Source organism: Cherax quadricarinatus, unplaced genomic scaffold (genome assembly GCF_038502225.1).
Source record: "Cherax quadricarinatus isolate ZL_2023a unplaced genomic scaffold, ASM3850222v1 Contig5229, whole genome shotgun sequence".
NCBI classification, from domain to species: domain Eukaryota; kingdom Metazoa; phylum Arthropoda; class Malacostraca; order Decapoda; family Parastacidae; genus Cherax; species Cherax quadricarinatus.
The window spans coordinates 1704-22646 of NW_027200255.1; the positions used below are offsets into that span (position 1 = coordinate 1704).

At 42.1% G+C, this 20943-nt stretch overlaps 1 protein-coding gene across 1 annotated transcript; it reads left to right on the forward strand.

Annotated features, from left to right (window-relative positions):
* Positions 1-19621: 19621 nt before the first annotated feature.
* LOC138852222 (compound eye opsin BCRH2-like) lies at positions 19622-20852 on the forward strand. The gene has a single exon (XM_070081941.1). It carries the CDS (start codon positions 19881-19883, stop codon positions 20835-20837), a length of 957 nt encoding a protein of 318 aa, XP_069938042.1. The 5' UTR covers positions 19622-19880; the 3' UTR covers positions 20838-20852.
* Positions 20853-20943: the final 91 nt, after the last annotated feature.

Sequence of the window (20943 nt, forward strand, 5' to 3'; positions counted from 1 at the left end):
ATACACACAGTGTTGTGCAACCTACACACAGTGTTGTGTAACACACGCACAGTGTTGTGCAACATACACACAGAGTTGTGCAACATACACACAATGTTGTGCAGCATACGCACAGTGTTGTGCAACACACACAGTGTTGTGCAACACTCACAGTTTTCTGCAACATACACACAGTATTGAGCAACATACACACCGCGTTCTGCAGGGTACACACAGTGTTTTGCAACATATACACAGCGTTCTCCAGCATGCACACAGCGTTGTGCAACATACACAGTGTTCTGCAACATACACACAGTATTCTGCAACATACACACAGTGTTGTGCAACATACTCATAGTGTTGTGCAACATACACACAGTGTTGTGCAACATACACACAGTGTTCTGCAACATACACTCAGTGTTGTGCAACGTACACACGGTGTTGTGCAACATGCGCACAATGTATTGCAAACACAAGCACAGTGTTGTGCAACATGCACACAGTGTTTTGCAACATACACATAGTGTGGTGCAACATACACACTCACAGTGTTGTGCAACATACACACAGTGTTGTGCAGCATACACACAGTGTTGTGCAAAATACACACTGAGTTGTGCAGCATACACACAGTGTTGTGTAACACATGCAGTGGAGTGCAACATACACAATGTTCTGCTGCATACACACATTGTTGTGCAACATACACACAGTGTTGTGCAACATACACACTCACAGTGTTGTGCAACATACACACTCACAATATTGTGCAATTTACACATAGTTTTGTGCAACATACACACAGTGTTGTGCAGCATACACACAGTGTTGTGCAGCATACACACAGTGTTGTGCAGCATACACACAGTATTGTGAAACATACACACAGTGTTGTGCAACATACACAGCATTCTGCAACATACACAGTGTTGTGCAACGTACACACAGTGTTCTTCAACATACACACAGTGTTCTGCAATACACACAGTGTTGTGCAACATACACACAGCTTTGTGCAACGTACATACTGCGTTGTGCAACGTACACACAGTGATTTGCAACATACACACTCACAGTGTTGTGCAACATACAGTGTTGTTCAGCATACACACAGTGTTGTGCAACATACGCACAGTGTTGAGCAGTATTCACACAATGTTGTGCAGCATACACACATTGTTGTGCAACATACACACAGTATTGAGCAACATACTCACAGGGTTCTGCAGCATACATACAGTGTTGTGCAACATACACACAGTGTTTTGCAACATATACACAGTGTTCTCCAGCATGCACACAGCGTTGTGCAACATTCACAATGGTCTGCAATATTCACACAGTATTCTGCAACATACAAACAGTGTTGTGCAACATACACACAGCGTTTTGCAAAGTACACACAGTGTTGTGGAACATACACACTCACAGCGTTCTGCAGCATACACGCAGTGTTGTGCAACATACACACAGAGTTCTGTAACATACACACACGATTCTGACTCATGCACATAGTGTTGCGCAACATACACACAGTGTTGTGCATCATACCAACGGTGTTGTGCAACTTACACAGAGTGTTGTGCAAAAACACACAGTGTTGAGCAAGACACACACAGTGTTGCGCAATATACACAAAGTGTTTTGCAACATACACACAGTGTTGTGCAACATACACAGTGTTGTGCAACATACACACAGGGTTTTGCAGTATACACACAGTGTTGTTCAACATGCCCAATGTTGTGCAACATACACAGTGTTGCACAACATGTGCACAGTGTTGTGCAATATACACACAGAGTTCTGCATCATACACACAGTGTTGTGCAACATACACACAGTATATTGCAACATACACACAGTGATGTGCAACATAAACACAGTGTTTTGCAACATACACACAGAGTTCTACAACATACAGACTGTTGTGCAACATACACACAGTTCTGTGCGGCATACACACAGTGTTGTGCAACATACACACAGTGTTGTGCAATGTACACACAGTGTTGTGCAATGTACACACAGTGTTGGGCAACGTACGTACAGTGTTGTGCAATATAAACACTCAGAGTGTTGTGCAACATACACACAGTGTTGTGCAACATACTCACAATATTGTGGAACATACACACAGTGTTGTGCAACATACACACAGTGTTGTGCAACACACACACAGTGTTGTGTAGCACACGCACAGCGTTGTGCAACATACACACAGTGTTGTGCAACATACACACAATGTTGTGCAGCATACACACAGAGTTGTGCAACACACACAGTGTTGTGCAACACTCACAGTTTTCTGCAACATAAACACAGTATTGAGCAACATACACACAGCGTTCTGCAGGGTACACACAGTGTTATGCAGGGTACACACAGTGTTATGCAGCATACACACAGTGTTTTGCAACATATACACAGCGTTCTGCAGCATGCAAACACCGTTGTGCAACATACACAGTGTTCTGCAACATACACAGTGTTCTGCAACATACACACAGTATTCTGCAACATACACACAGTGTTGTGCAACATACACACAGTGTTGTGCAACGTACACACAGTGTTGTGCAACATACACACAGTGTTGTGAAACATACACACAGTGTTCTGCAACATACACTCAGTGTTGTGCAACGTACACACGGTGTTTTGCAACATACACATAGTGTGGTGCAACATACACACTCACAGTGTTGTGCAACATACACACAGTGTTGTGCAAAATACACACTGAGTTGTGCAATATACACAGTGTTGTGCAACACACACAGTGGTGTGCAACACACACAGTGTTCTGCAGCATACACACATTGTTGTGCAACATACACACAGTGTTGTGCAACATACACACTCACAGTGTTGTGCAACATACACACTCACAATATTGTGCAATTTACACACAGTGTTGTGCAACATACACACAGTGTTGTTCAGCATACACACAGTGTTGTGCAACATACACGCAGTGTTTTGCACCACACAGAGTGTTGTGCAACATACACAGCATTCTGCAACATACACAGTGTTGTGCAGCATTCACACACTGTTGTGCAACAAACACATTGTTGTGCAGCATTCACACAATGTGCAACATACACACAGTGCTGTGCAACACACAGTGTTGTGCAACACACACAGTGTTCTTCAACATACACAGTGTTGTGCAGCATACACACACTGTTGGGCAACATACACACAGTATTGAGCAACATACTCACAGCGTTCTGCAGCATACATAGAGTGTTGTGCAACATACACACAGAGTTCTGTAACATACACACACGATTCTGACTCATGCACATAGTGTTGCGCAACATACACACAGTGTTGTGCATCATACCAACGGTGTTGTGCAACTTACACAGAGTGTTGTGCAAAAACACACAGTGTTGAGCAAGACACACACAGTGTTGCGCAATATACACAAAGTGTTTTGCAACATACACACAGTGTTGTGCAACATACACAGTGTTGTGCAACATACACACAGGGTTTTGCAGTATACACACAGTGTTGTTCAACATGCCCAATGTTGTGCAACATACACAGTGTTGTGCAATATACACACAGAGTTCTGCATCATACACACAGTGTTGTGCAACATACACACAGTATATTGCAACATACACACAGTGATGTGCAACATAAACACAGTGTTTTGCAACATACACACAGAGTTCTGCAACATACAGACTGTTGTGCAACATACTCACAATATTGTGGAACATACACGCAGTGTTGTGCAACATACACACAGTGTTGTGCAACACACACACAGTGTTGTGTAGCACACGCACAGCGTTGTGCAACATACACACAGTGTTGTGCAACATACACACAATGTTGTGCAGCATACACACAGAGTTGTGCAACACACACAGTGTTGTGCAACACTCACAGTTTTCTGCAACATAAACACAGTATTGAGCAACATACACACAGCGTTCTGCAGGGTACACACAGTGTTTTGCAACATATACACAGCGTTCTGCAGCATGCAAACACCGTTGTGCAACATACAGTGTTCTGCAACATACACAGTGTTCTGCAACATACACACAGTATTCTGCAACATACACACAGTGTTGTGCAACGTACACACAGTGTTGTGCAACATACACACAGTGTTGTGAAACATACACACAGTGTTCTGCAACATACACTCAGTGTTGTGCAACGTACACACGGTGTTTTGCAACATACACATAGTGTGGTGCAACATACACACTCACAGTGTTGTGCAACATACACACAGTGTTGTGCAAAATACACACTGAGTTGTGCAACATACACAGTGTTGTGCAACACACACAGTGGTGTGCAATACACACAGTGTTCTGCAGCATACACACATTGTTGTGCAACATACACACAGTGTTGTGCAACATACACACTCACAGTGTTGTGCAACATACACACTCACAATATTGTGCAATTTACACACAGTGTTGTGCAACATACACACAGTGTTGTTCAGCATACACACAGTGTTGTGCAACATACACGCAGTGTTTTGCACCACACACAGTGTTGTGCAACATACACACAGTGTTGTGCAGCATTCACACACTGTTGTGCAACAAACACAGACAGTGTTGTGCAGCATTCACACAATGTGCAACATACACACAGTGCTGTGCAACACACAGTGTTGTGCAACACACACAGTGTTCTTCAACATACACAGTGTTGTGCAGCATACACACACTGTTGGGCAACATACACACAGTATTGAGCAACATACTCACAGCGTTCTGCAGCATACATAGAGTGTTGTGCAACATACACACAGTATTTTGCAACATATACACAGTGTTCTCCAGCACGCACACAGCGTTGTGCAACATACACAATGTTGTGCAACATACACAGTTTTGTGCAACATACAGTGATCTTCAACATACGCACAGTGTTCTGCAACATGCACACAGTATTGTACAACATACACACAGCGTTCTGCAACGTACACACATTGTTGTGCAACGTACACACAGTGTTGTTTAACATACTCACAGCGTTCTGCAACGTACACACAGTGGTCTGCAACATACACACAGTGTTGTGCAACATACACACAGCGTTCTGCAACGTACACACAGTATTCTGCAACATACACACAGTGTTGTGCAACATACACAGTGTTGTGTAACATTCACAGTTTTGTGCACCATACACACAGTGGTCTGCAACATACACACAGCGTTCTGCAGCATACACGCAGTGTTGTGCAACATACACACAGTGTTGTGCAACGTACGCACAGTGTTGTGCAACATACACACAGTGTTCTGTAATATACACACAGTGTTCTACAACATATACACAGTGTTTCGCATCATACACACAGTGTTGTGCAACATACCAACAGTGTTGTGCAACATACACACAGTATTGTGTAACTTACACACAGTGTTGTGCAAAAACACACAGTGTTGAGCAAGACACACACAGTGTTGTGCAACATACACAAAGTGTTTTGCAACATACTGTGTTGAGCAACATACACAAAGTTTTGTGCAACATACACACAGGGTTCTGCAGCATACACTCAGTGTTGTGCAACATACACAGTGTTGCACAACATATACACAGTGTTGCGCAACATACACACAGTGTTGTGCGGCATACACATAGTATTTTGCATCATACACACAGTGATGTGCAACATACACACAGTGTTGTGAAACATACACACATTGTTGTTCAACATACACACAGTGTTCTGCAGCTTACACACAGTATTTTGCAACATACACACAGTGATGTGCAACATAAACACAGTGTTTTGCAGCCTACGCACAGTGTTGTGCAACATACACTCACTACTGTGCAGCATACACACAGTGTTGTGCGACATACGCACAGTGTTCTGCAGCATACACGCAGTGTTGTGCAACTTACACAGTGTTGTGTAACAAACACAGTGTTGTGCAACATACACACAGTGTTCTGCGGCATACACACAGTATTTTGCTACATACTCTTATGTGCAACATACACACAGTGTTGTGCAACATACACACAGAGTTCTGCAACATACAGACAGTTTTGTGCAACATACACACAGTGCTGTGCAACATACAGACAGTTTTGTGCAACATACACACAGTGCTGTGCAGCATACAGACAGTGTTGTGCAACATACACACAGTTGTGATGAATGGTTTGAAAAACCGACAAGTTGAAGATTGAGACACTTATGCAGCATATGGGAATCTTTATTCAGGAAACGTTTCGCCACACAGTGGCTTCATCAGCCCAATACAAAGAGGAAGGCGTATTGGACTGATGAAGCCACTGTGTGGCGAAACGTTTCCTGAATAAAGATTCCCATATGCTGCATAAGTGTCTCAATCTTCATACACACAGTGTTGTGCAACGTACACACAGTGTTATTCAACATACACACAGAGATATGCAACATACACACAGTGTTTTGCAACATACACACAGAGTTCTGCAATATACACACAGTGTTGTGCAACATACATACAGTGTTCTGCAGCCTACACACAGTGTTTTGCAACATACACACAGTGCTGTGCGGCATTCACACATTGTTGTGCAACGTACACACAGTGTTGTGCAACTTACACAGTGTTGTGCAACATACACGCAGATTTCTGCAACATACACACAGTGTTGTGCAACATTCACACAGTGTTCTGCACTATACACACAGTGTTGTGCAACATACACACAGTGTTGTGCAACTTACACAGTGTTGTGCAACATACACGCAGATTTCTGCAACATACACACAGTGTTCTGCACTATACACACAGTGTTGTGCAACATACAGACCGTGTTGGGAAACATACACACAGTGTTCTGCAATATACGCACAGTGTTGTGCAATATTCACACAGTGTTGTGCAACATACGCATGGTGTTCTGCAACATACGCACAGTGTTCTAAAACATACATACAGTGTTGTGCAACATACACACAGTGTTGTACAACAAACACAAAGTGTTGTTCAACTTACACGCAATGTTGTTCAACTTACACGCAATGTTGTGCAACATACACACAGTGTTGTGCAACATACACACAGTGTTGTGCAACATACACACAGTGTTGTGTAACACACGCACAGTGTTGGGCAACATACACATGATTGATATTCTGGAACATACACACAGTGTTCTAAAACATACACACAGTGTTGTGCAACATACACACAGTGTTGTACAACAAACACACAGTGTTGTTCAACTTACACGCAATGTTGTGCAACATACACACAGTGTTGTGCAACATACACACAGTGTTGTGCAACATACACACAGTGTTGTGCAACATACACACAAGGTTCTGCAACATTCACACAGTGTTGTGGAGCATTCACACAGTGTTGTGCAACACACACAGTGTTGTGCAACATACACACAGGGTTCTGCAACATTCACACGGTGTTCTGCAGCACACACACAGTGTTGTGCAACATACACACAGTGTTATGCAACATGCACCCAGTGTTGTGTAACACACGCACAGTGTTGTGCAACAAACACATAGTGTTCTGCATCATACACACAGTGTTGTGCAACATACACACAGTGTTCTGCAACGTACACACAGTGTTCTGCAACATACAGTGTTGTTCAACTTACACATAGTGTTGTGCAACCTACACACAATTTTCTGCAACATACATACAGTGTTGTGCAACATACGCACAGTGTTGTTCAACTTACACATAGTGTTGTGCAACATATACACTTTGTTGTGCATCATACACACAGTGTTTTGCAACATACACACAGGGTTCTGCAAAATTCACACAGTGTTGTGCAACATACACTCATTGTTGTGCAACATACACACAGTGTTGTGCTGCATACACACAGTGTTGTGCAACATACACACAGTTTTGTGCAACATATACATATCGTAAGGGTTCTTGAATGGAGATATCGTAGGATAAGGTAGACACACTTGTAGGATGGTAGGTGTATTGTCAGACTGAGATGAGAGATGGAGCCCGGTGCCTAGCCTGTTCACGCCTTGTAGGTCTGCCGCCGAGAGAGGACGGGACAGAGGGATCACTGCCCATGTGTATCCCTATGACGTCACACAAAGCCAAAGGCCTACGAGGGATCTCGTGTCTAAAGCACAGGGATGATACTAATATGCTATGCTATATAATACTGGGAATACAGGGATCAGCAACTATGCTGACAGCTCGGTCATGTTACGTATGTCGTCCCGACATACACTACTATACTATAGGCTGAACAGGCAGGCGGATCTGGGCTGATTCTATACAATAACAAATTCATATATAACTTAGAACTAATGGATGGTACAACATGATTTTGACGTAATGGGTGTTAACGTAATCATTACAAACTATAAGAACAAATCATTATACAATATGGATGGAATTGATCGATCGATCTGTATTCATGCACTCTACGGATTCTGAGGAAGAATAATTATATACAAAGAAGTGTTTAACAGAAAGGCAGATTCGGTGCACACAAATCTAGACTGTTAATTCTCAGAATACGGAGGGAACGTGAACACGAAAATTTCTGACAAACTGATCAGCTAATAATAAAACACACAATTGACAAATTCATTCATCTCGGACATCTAATTATACAGACTATGTACATTTAAACCCAATTCTGCGAGGGTAAGGTTTACGTATGCAGAATGGTTATCATCTCTGGGAGGGTCGAATTCCTCTGCAATGGCTAACACATGCCTTGACTGAGAGAGATCTGAAGGAATATCTACAAAAGATACTTGCGGGTTTCTCATTACTTGTCGAGTACGCAAGGAGTAACGACATTCAGGTTGAGTATCTGACTGAGTATCTGAGGTAGAGAGTACAGGATCAGGAGGATTGTCAGAGTCTGTCTCATTAGTCTGGGTAGCAATATCCTCAACATCGCATACTAATTTCATATGATCTAAATGCGATTCTTTGTATTTGCCAGTACTAATTTCTCTAACCTTATACTTATTTCCAGTGATATGTTCAACTACTCGATAAGGTCCGACAAACTTTTGATCAAGCTTTGGCATTGCAGACGTTTTGTTAAAGTTAATCAGCATAACTCTCGAACCTACTTTGATTTTAGATGGCTTTGCTCGAGTGTTTGCGACTCTTGTAAATTCTGCTGTTGATTTATGAAGTGTTTCACGGATTCTTCTAAAAACACTTTGAGCTAAGCTGGTACGAGTTGCTACGAAATCATCAGGGTTGTAATTAGGTTTCGGAGTAGAATATAACAACTCATAGGGTAAACGCTTGTCTACACCATACAATGCATAATGTGGAGTATCACCTATGGAAGCATTGTAAGCAGAATTTATGGCACACTGGACATCTGGTATAACTTCATCCCAAGTTTCACTATTGGGGTTGATAGTGGCTCTCAGAACATCAAGTACTTTCTTATTTGTTCTTTCGGCTAACCCATTGCTGGCAGGATGATGAGGAACAATGGTGGATTTAGAGATCTTGTATAAAGTACACAAATTTTCAAGAATCTCATTACAGAATTCACCTCCATTATCTGTTACTAAGGACTTTGGGGTGGTATGCCTGCAGATAATGCGTTCTTTAAACGCTCTAGCTACTGTCTCTGCAGTCTTATCTGCAATAGGAACTAGCTCACAATATCTGGTGAAATGGTCTACCATAACACACAGATGTTTGTTGCCTTGGAGGGAACATTTAAAATTAGTTAACAAATCAAGGGCAACTCTTTCCCACGGTTCGCTAGTGGTTGGGTACACTTGGATTGGGTTAGGACCATTGACATTTCCTTTATGCTGCATACAGACACTACATTTCTTAACATACTCGGAAATGTCAGTTGCCATACGTGGCCAAAAGTATTTCATTCTGGCTTGTTTCACAGAACGATCCATACCAGGGTGTGCAACACCTGGTGCATCATGAACTAGCTGTAGAGCTACGTTCACTAGTGACTGTGGAATTACTAACTGGTAAACTCTTCTGCTTGGAGTACCCAACTCGGCTGTTCGATACAGTAATTCCTGACTCATTACAAAGTCACTAATGGGTGCTGGTGGCTTTACAGTAAGAATGGGATCTTCCTGGAGAAGGAATCGAATCACACCAGACCACATGGGATCTAGTCTTTGTGCAGTTTTGACATCCTCGACAGTAAATGGAGGATCTGCAGTAACTACACTAACGTGTCGCGATAGAGCATCTGCGACTACATTTGACTTGCCAGGTAAATGTTCAAAAGTGGGATTGAACTCTTGGATAGTCAAGGACCATCTGGCTAACCTTCCAGTAGGCTGTTTGTTCTGGAATAAAGGTATCAGTGGCGCATGATCTGTCAAGACATGAACAGGGCACTGGTAAATGATGTCTCGGAAGTGCTTTAAAGACCACACTATTGCTAAGGCTTCTTGCTCCGTTACTGTATAATTACGTTCAGCCTTCGTAAGGACTCGGCTAGCAAATGCAACTGCGTTGTACTTGCTATCAGTCTTCTGAGCTAGTACGGCACCTATGCCAATTGAACTAGCATCAGTTGTCAGATAGAAGGGCTTAGAAAAATCTGGGAATTTCAAAATTGGAGCAGATGTTAGCTTTTCTTTTAGAGTTTGGAATGCTGTTTCTTGACGGAAGGTCCAAACAAAAGGAGCATCTTTCTTAAGCAACTCGGTTAGAGGAGCAGCTATGGAAGAAAAATTAGCAATGAAAGATCTATAAAAACCTGCTAAGCCCACAAAGGATCTTACGGCATCAGCAGTTTTGGGAGTTGGAAAATTTAGTACTGCAGTTACTTTACTTTGGTCAGTCGTAACCCCTCTAGGAGTGACTACGTGACCAAGAAACTTAATTTCTGATCTGAAAAATTGGCATTTAGACAGTTTGATCTTTAAATTTGCTTCTTCAAGCTTTCCAAGTACTGTATCAAGTCTTTTCAGATGTGTGTCCACGTCTTCGGACATGACGATTACGTCGTCTAAGTACACCATAAGTGCTTTACCTATCAGACCTCTAAAGATATTGGTCATGAGTCTAGAGAACGTGATAGGAGACGAACGTAATCCAAACGCCATACGGAGGAAATGATAATGACCTGTGGGAGTGGAGAAAGCTGTTAACTCTTGGCTGTCCTCGTGAAGAGGGACTTGCCAAAACCCTTGTAACAAGTCTAGGGTCGAGAAGACTTTGTTATCTCCGATATTGCATAAAAGGTCACCTAGTACAGGAAGTGGGAAACGATCTGGAATGGTTTTCGCGTTTAACTTCCTAAAGTCAATCACCGGGTGCCAAGTGCCATCCTTCTTAGGCACTAGGATCAAGGGCGCATTCCAGGGTGAATTGCTATGTGCAATAACTCCATCATTGAGCATTTGATTGATCAGTTCCTCTGCAACAGCAACTTGTGAATGAGGCATTCTGTACGCAGGTATGTAAATAGGTCTAGTACCAGGTTCAAGTGGAATACGATGGGACAATAAGTTCATTATACCCATCTTCTCACCTGGTAAGGCAATAGCTTTACGACGTTTGTTCAACAGAGTCAACAAACGCTTGACTTCGTCTGGGAAGTCAGTAGGAGCTAAGTCTTTCTCCTCAACTGGTGAAACAGATTGATCCGGAGAAGTGGATGAGGTCTCCCCGGTAGAAATAGCACCGACCCACTGGTCAGGTGACACGTCATCCTGTACTTGAACAGGGTAAGGATAGTGAACTAGGTCAACGAGGTTGGTATTTGCTCTGAGACGAACACTGTGACCCAAAGTGTTAGCAAGGAGTAAATGGATCTTACTGTCTCTTACAATGTGTAAGGAAGGTTCAACAAATAAACCTTTGACCTTGCAGGAATCACTGTCAACTAGGACGGTATCACCATCTGGAACATTAGGAACAACAACAGACACTCTAGTGAGAGCACTAGCCGCAACAGAGACGTCTTTCTGCAAACGGCATGTGACATCAACAAGAGATGGCATTACTAGTTCCAAGTAATCATTTTCTGACAAGGCATCCCCTGTGGAGAAACTACTACTCGAACTAGCAGTCATTGCAGGGATAGGCTGTGCACTCAAGGCTGTCTGAGTGTCCTCGGGCACTTGAGGCAACGGAACACTATCCTGCAAGTCTGAAGGCATAGGTGGAACACTAATGGGAGTGACAGAATTACCAGTGCCTGACCGCTTGGGTACGCTACTGGAAATTGCATTGGCTTGTAAGGACTTAATGCGTACATCATACTCTGCAGCAGTATGACAGATTTCTGATCCAAGCTGGTAACCCCAGAATGGAACGATTAAGTCATCTATTTGGGCATGCCATCGGTACGGGTCGAGCACAATGCGTAAGTCTCGCATGGAAGCAAATCCCAGAAGAAGGTCACCAGGGAAAGTAATCTGGTCGACAACAAGAAAAGCAGCAGTAAAGTCTCTGCCTTGGATAGTAAAGGTGAGCGAAGTCTGACCTCGGACTCGCAGAAGAGAACCAGCTACTCCACCAAGGAAGGTTACAGTAGTTGGTTCAACGAGGAGGATACGTCGTAACCGCTTCTCTTTAAACAAGCTAGACCTAATGATATTAACTTGCGCACCAGAGTCCATGAACACATGAACGGGCGCATTATGGACAGAAGCTTGTACTAATGGACCAATCGTTGCATTAGAACTCATATGCAAACAGGAAGTTGAGTTATCATCGGAGAAAGCATCTTCTACTTCATCCCCAAATTCCTCTACGTCAGAGACGTGTGAAGCCACATCATCAGCAGGATTGTCATTCTCGAGACTGCTTAAGGCTTCAAAGGAATTGTGAACGGGGATGGCGTACTCATTATCACTTACCGTCACCATTGGGCGGTTTGACTGGGGCGCTCTAATTCCCCCGAATTGGAAGAATGAGCCTGGTTCTGATTAGACTGTGAACCACGACGTCTGTTTCCTCTCCTGGCTCTGCGGTTGGAACGGCCATGGAAAGATCTAGAGTACCGCATATTGTAGAGCGCATTGCACTCAGATGTATCATGTCCATGAATTCTATGATGAGTACAGTAGGGAAGATCTGACTGGTACTCATCATCAGTACGACGCTTCTTAGGGTAACTGTCATAACAATTACTAGCGATATGGCCACGGAAACCACAATTGTAGCAAATTATTTGACTGTGGTTACTGTACGTACTATGGGTGTTACGGGAATGATAGCTCTTAACACTTGCTTTGGATGATGAGCGTGAGTGATTGCGGTTGGGAGGTTTGGTAGTAGCACAAACTAAAGGAGGTACAGGATTGGACAAGGTGTTTGGCATAGACCTACGATAAGGGAAGGATCCCTCGGGACACAAATTTCGTACATGGATTAGAGCTTTAAGCGGTCCCATATTAGCATCTAGCGGACTTGAATTGTACACATACTTAGATGTCGGTGGCATTAGTTGTTTAACGACTCCAAATGCAGCTAATCTGGCAAATCCATCAAGGGCTGGTTTATCACTATCGTTAAGATATCTTGAATTTTGGCCTGCTTTAACAAATGAGGACATTAGGTTATTGAGACGGAGAGCAAACTCCTCTAATGACTCTTCTGGTCTCGGGGCTGTGCAAACTAATTCTTTGAGAACAACGAACGGATCGGTTTCTCGCACTGGTTCAAGATAATTGCGAATTAACTGTTCATAATCTTGCCACCTGGTCAGATCTTGGAAGTCCTTCATACGAATTAATTTAAATACATTTGAGGCAGCTGAAGAACGGGCTAGACTCTCCTTTCCGATACTTATTAAAAGACTCTCAGATGGGGGACCATCAACTGAAGCGTCAGCTCTGGCTCTAACTGCAGTAAACCAGCCTTCAAGGTTGTCTGGGTCACCATTAAATAATGGCATAGCATCATACGGATCATGAGTGAAGTTACGCAGGCCAGAAGTCTGAGTATGTCTATCGTTTGATACGGAGTTACTCGAATTTTGGGCTGACACATTAATGGTTGTACTAGCAGCAAGTGCTGAGGCATCGCTAGAGAAAACTTGAGACATGTTTGCAAAATGTAAAAACTAGAATTTAGAGAACAGAGAAAATGATAACTGAGGAACACACAACACAGTGAATTTAAATGGAAGAAAATGCTTAACTATTCTGCATAAGTAATTAAAAATTGACAAGTTACCCAGTAAGCAAAGAACTCACACAAGAATAATATGCAACTTAACAAACACTGAAAATCAAGAGAACTTGTACTTTGCTCAAATCTAATATGCTCAACTTTTACTTTAAATTGAATAAATGGCACAGTGAGTTGTCTTTACTTTCAATGCAACAAGGAAAATACACAATAAAATAATAAAATGGACTCAATAAACTTGTGCAAAAATTAAAACAACACACAATTCGCTGAAATAAAAATTAAAATGACAGACAGAATAAAATACTATGCACAGAGCAGAGCATAAGAAACTGCACTGTAATAAACTGTATTGCACAACACTGCATAAAATTTTACTGCAAGAAAACTTTAATAGCAACACAATATTTGCACAAGAATTATTGCAAAATGAGTCAATGTGCAATAATAAAAATTATAACACACAAGAAAAGAAATATATCAAGGAATGAACACTTTAACTCTTAACTGCACTTAAACAACAAGCAAAAGAACAATTTACTTTAAAAGGAGAACTTAAAAATTGCACTAAGAGTGAATTTGTTCAATAAAACATGAAAAATAATAGGTGCAAAAAAAATACATAAAACAGAGGGTTGAACACTTACAGTTATGCAGAACACAACACATCAATATAAACACAGTACTAGAATTTTCTTGCAATGAAACTTGATGTGTGAAAAATTTTGTAAAATTGAGTTCTTGCTGGGACTTAAAAAAATGGCACTATTGTCTGTGGAAATAAGACAAATTAAACACTGGCTGAATAAAGGAATATGAACACAAGAATGTTCAACACACAGGGAACAAAAATAGAATTACACAAATGCTGGGAAGAAAAAAAAATAACAGACAACACTGAGTTGTGATGCAGAATATGAGGTGAAAAATTTACTGAGTTAATTCACTGGAATTCTGAAGTTTAAACACAAGTTCTATATTGCTCATATGTTGCACACACAACAAAGGAAAAACACTCAGTACTTACTTCAAGTGTATAAAAAGATACACAACACAACAGATATAAAATAATGCACGAAAATTAACACTGAATTAAGGAGATTAAAAGAAATGAATGCAATCAGTACATGATAAACACTGAGTCTGATCAAGAGTCACTGAATGTCACTAAGAGAAAAATTCACTGGGAACACAAAAGAAATGTCTCAACACTCGCAAATGTCTCTAAAAAAAAAAATATTATAGCTGTAACACTTGAAAAAAATGAGATTGATGGATTGTTTATATCGTCTTGCTGCTGTCCTCTGCACAGATGATCGTAGAATTGCGCTTAAATCGGCGAGAGACAACACACAGGAGGCTTTTAAAGATGGCGCGCCACTCTCTAGCTCTTGACCCCCTATGTGGTCCTTAAAATATGGTGCTACAACCCTTAGCAGTGCACCAAAACACTGATGAGGAAGGTGAGATGTAATGGCCGACTGTAGTTGGGTTTGTGGGTAATGGCTGAGCGAGGCGTCTGAGACCGGCAATGGTGCGACACACGTGATCGTGAGTGGCTGGGCTTATGGGTTGAACGTCGTAAGCCTCACTGAGAAAACCCACACTGCCGCGAAGATAATTCTAAGCCGGCTGGCTTAGAAGAAACCCACGAAATACTACAACACCACAAGGATGACAAGGAGCACTCAGAATGCTTGGAACTTGAATCACAAGCGATGAAGACTAGTCACGTGGCTTGCCTGAGTACTGGAGTAAGACACCTGGGTTAGTTGCTAGCTGGCTTATCTTAACCCTTCACACAGAATAGCTTGATAACTTCACACGATGAGCACAGCAGGGGTGGAAGCTGGCTTGGCAGGCAAAATAATTGGATGGAGTAGGCTGGGCTGGACTGGACTCGGGTGTTCTGACTCCCCCACCACAGACTGGAAGCTGGCTTATTTTGCAAACTCGGGTCAACCCCTCGGGAGTAATGCAAAAGCAGGAAACACTAATACAAAGAGACTGACCAGTGAGTAATGTAGAAGCTGGTAGAGTAGCTGGCTTGAGGTAGCTGGCTGGGTGAATCTCGGTAGTCGGTAGGCCTACTGGTCACACGAAATGGCCGTCTTGCTGGTCGACAATTTTATCTCCAGAAATCGCTGTAATCGTCAGAATTACAGGCTCACCGCTGTCACCATTTATCGTAAGGGTTCTTGAATGGAGATATCGTAGGATAAGGTAGACACACTTGTAGGATGGTAGGTGTATTGTCAGACTGAGATGAGAGATGGAGCCCGGTGCCTAGCCTGTTCACGCCTTGTAGGTCTGCCGCCGAGAGAGGACGGGACAGAGGGATCACTGCCCATGTGTATCCCTATGACGTCACACAAAGCCAAAGGCCTACGAGGGATCTCGTGTCTAAAGCACAGGGATGATACTAATATGCTATGCTATATAATACTGGGAATACAGGGATCAGCAACTATGCTGACATACACACTGTTGTGCAACATGCACACAGTGTTGTGCAACACACACACACACAGTGTTATGCAACATACACACAGTGTTCTGCAACATATACACAGTGTTCTGCAACATACACACAGTGTTGTGCATCTTACACACAGTATTTTGCAATATACACACAGGGTTCTGCAACATTCACACAGTGTTGTGCAACATACACACAGTGTTCTGCTGCATACACACTGTGTTGTGCAACATAGTGTTGTGTAACATACAGCGTTGTGCAACATACACACTGTGTTGTGCAACATACACACAGTGTTGTGTAACACACGCACAGGGTTTGTGCAACATGCACATAGTGTTCTGCAACCTACACTCAATTTTCTGCAACATTCACACAGTGTTCTGCAACATACACACAGTGTTGTGCAACATACGCACAGTGTTGTTCAACTTACACACAGTGTTGTGCAACATATACACTTTGTTGTGGATCATACACACAGTGCTTTGCAACATACACACAGGGTTCTGCAACATTCACACAGTGTTGTGCAACATACACTCATTGTTGTGCAACGTTCACACAGTGTTGTGCAACAAACACACAGCGTTGTGCAACATACACACAGTGTTGTGCTGCATACACACAGTGTTGTGCAACATACACACAGTTTTGTGCAACATATACACACTGTTGTGCAACATACACACAGTGTTGTGCAACATACACACAGTGTTGTGCAGCATACACACATTGTTGTGCAACATACACACAGTGTTGTGCTGCATACACACAGTGTTGTGCAACATACACACAGTTTTGTGCAACATACACACAGTGTTGTGCAACATACACACAGTGTTGTGCAACATACACACAGTGTTGTGCAACATACACACAGTGTTGTGCAACATACACACAGTGTTGTGCAACATACACACAGTGTTGTGCAACATACACACAGTGTTGTGCAACATACACACAGTGTTGTGCAACATACACACAGTGTTGTGCAACATACACAGTGTTGTGCAACATACACACAGTGTTGTGCAACATACACACAGTGTTGTGCAACATACACACAGTGTTGTGCAACATACACACAGTGTTGTGCAACATACACACAGTGTTGTGCAACATACACACAGTGTTGTGCAACATACACACAGTGTTGTGCAACATACACAAAGTGTTGTGCAACATACACAGTGTTGTGCAACATACACAGTGTTGTGCAACATACACACAGTGTTGTGCAACATACACACAGTGTTGTGCAACATACACACAGTGTTGTGCAACGTACACAGAGTGTTGTGCAACATACACAGTGTTGTGCAACGTACACAGAGTGTTGTGCAACATACACAGTGTTGTGCAACATACACACAGTGTTGTGCAACATACACACAGTGTTGTGCAACATACACACAGTGTTGTGCAACATACACACAGTGTTGTGCAACGTACACAGAGTGTTGTGCAACATACACAGTGTTGTGCAACGTACACAGAGTGTTGTGCAACATACACAGTGTTGTGCAACATACACACAGTGTTGTGCAACATACACAGTGTTGTGCAACATACACACAGTGTTGTGCAACATACACAGTGTTGTGCAACATACACACAGTTTTGTGCAACATACACAGTGTTGTGCAACATATTACCTCATATTTTAAGAAAACAATGCTGTTAGATATAGCAAAACTTGATATACATTTATTAACCAGCAACATCTCAAAATTTTAGAACACTTATTCTTTTGAGAGATCAGCGAGATGCCAAACTGAGCTTGAAGGAAGAGGAGATAAAGACCAATATGCTTTGTTTTTCAGTTTGAGAGTTCCGATGATGGGTTCTAGTTATTTTTCAGTGTATTTCAATATTTTGAATGAAGTAATACTTTGGTAGTTACAGCACAACACTGCGTGGTTCCAAGAGCCATAATGAAGGTTCCGATGAACCATTGTCATAAATGATGGAAACATGTATGGGGGCCCGTAGCCTGGATGTCTATGCTCTCGCTTCACACGCTGACGGTCCAGGTTTGATTCCCGGCGAGGTGAAAACATTCATCACGTTTCCTTACACCAGTTGTCCTGTTCACGTAGCAAGTAGGTACCTGGGTGTTAGTCGACTGGTGTGGGTGGCATCCTGGGGGACAAGATTGAGAACAACAATGAAAATGAGACAGAGAGAACCTCGATGACGCACTGACTTTCTTGGGTTATCCTGGATGCTAACCCTCTGGGGTTAAAAATCCGAACAGAATCTTTTCTTATTAGATTAGGCAACTTATCTTACCCATTGTTTTCATATACCGACTTAAGCTACATATAAATTGCAGAAAACTAACAAACAACGACTGTAGTAACATAAATGTTAAATCACGGGGCGACAAATTATGTCTGGGAGACATAAATGTCGTCCAATAATGAAGTTAAATATGCTACATGTCGTGTTGATGTAACTGTTAACAACCTATATTCACTTTCACAGAAAAACTTCCCTTCTCCTCTCTCCTCAAACCTTATCCATCCTTTTATATCCTTCAATATCCTTTATCCTTTTCCCCCTTTTTACCAGGTTATTGGTCAGAAAGATTGTGGTAAATGATACTAATATTTGATTAGGCAACTCATCCTACCTAATATTTACATATACTGAGTCAAGCTGCTAATAAACAGCAAAGTACCAACATAATGAAATTTTAATCCTGCTGAGAGTTACATGAATGAAATATAGAACCTTTTTACAAGACTGCTTGGAATGGTGAGTGAAAATTAGTCATGGTGTCGAAAGTAGCTACGAACACATTTGTTTTTAACATAATGTTGAACATCCATTAGACTTTCTTTTCAAAACTAATATATGCCAAAGTAAATATGATGTAGATAGAAGCCATATCATCAGGATTACAGCATGAACCAATATGAATGTGTCCATTACCAAAGACGGCACAAGGAAGTTTGCGAGAGAATATCACCACAGAAGCCCCACAACACTTATGGAAATGATTGGATGACCTAGTCAATAAATACAGGTTCCGGAGCTGGTGAGTCGCACTCTTCTGCCAGTCCGTCAGCGAGGTGTGTCCAGGGTTCACGTCACTGAATTCAGTCAGGTTGTTTGAAGAAATTTTTCTGTAGCCATTTATCAAATCTGTTGACGGATCATTCAAAATCTGCTGAAGAAATTTTCAAAATCTGCCAAAGAAATTTTCAAAATCAAAAGAATTTCAAACAGTGCCAAAGGCATCTTCAAAATCTGCTGAAGAAATCTTCAAACTCTGTTGAAGGAGGGCTGAAGAAATGGCTATTGGGACCTTCAATGTGTCTGGCATCCTTGCCTACAGGGGTGGCGGAGTGCAGTTCGGCTTCCCGGAAGGATTTACACTGATGGATTACGTACCTGATGACGTGAAACCTCTAATTCATAGCCACTGGAGTAATTTTCCTCCTGTTAACCCTATGTGGCACTATATGCTAGCTGTCATCTTCATCATTCTTGGAGTTCTCTCGTTCTTCGGCAATGGACTCGTCATGTATCTCTTCTCAAGCAGGAAAAGCCTCCGTTCTCCAGCGAACATGTTCATCGTCAATCTTGCCTTCAGTGACTTCATGATGATGTTGTCACAGTTTCCCATTTATGTCACTAACTGCTTTAGTGGCGGTTATTGGACGTTGGGAGCGTTTGCTTGTCAACTTCATGGCTTCTTTGGATCCGTCTTTGGTCTTACGTCTCTAGTGACGTTAGCTGCTATTGGATACGATCGTTACTGTGTGATTGTTCGAGCTTTCCAAGGTTCTCACATCAGCTCCTTGAAGGCTATGATAATCATTCTTTTGTGTTGGAGTTATTCTATTATCATCTCCATTTGGCCTTTCTTCGGCTGGAACGCCTTTATTCCAGAAGGTATCCTCACCTCCTGCAGCTTCGACTACATCAGCCAAGACTGGAATACAAAATCCTATGGTGTATTCCTATTCGTTATGTGTTATGCCTTTCCACTCACCGTCGTTATATTTGTGTACGCTCAGATAGTTCTTGCTATTCGTCAGCACGAGAAAGCCTTAAGGGAACAAGCCAAGAAGATGAACGTTGAACATTTACGTTCCAACATCGACACCAGGAAACAAAGTGCAGAAGTGCGTATTGCTAAGGTGGCAGTGGCTAACGTGTTCTTGTGGACGCTCACGTGGACACCCTACGCTTATGTTGTCATGATGGTAAATATCGTAGTAGTAGAAATAGCTTGCCTTTTTTAAGCCCCGATCTGAATACTTCATTTGAGAAAAAGCGACATATATTGTAGTACAAAGGACACTTAGAGTAGACCAAGCTTGTATCTATTACTGCCCGTAATGTCAAGGC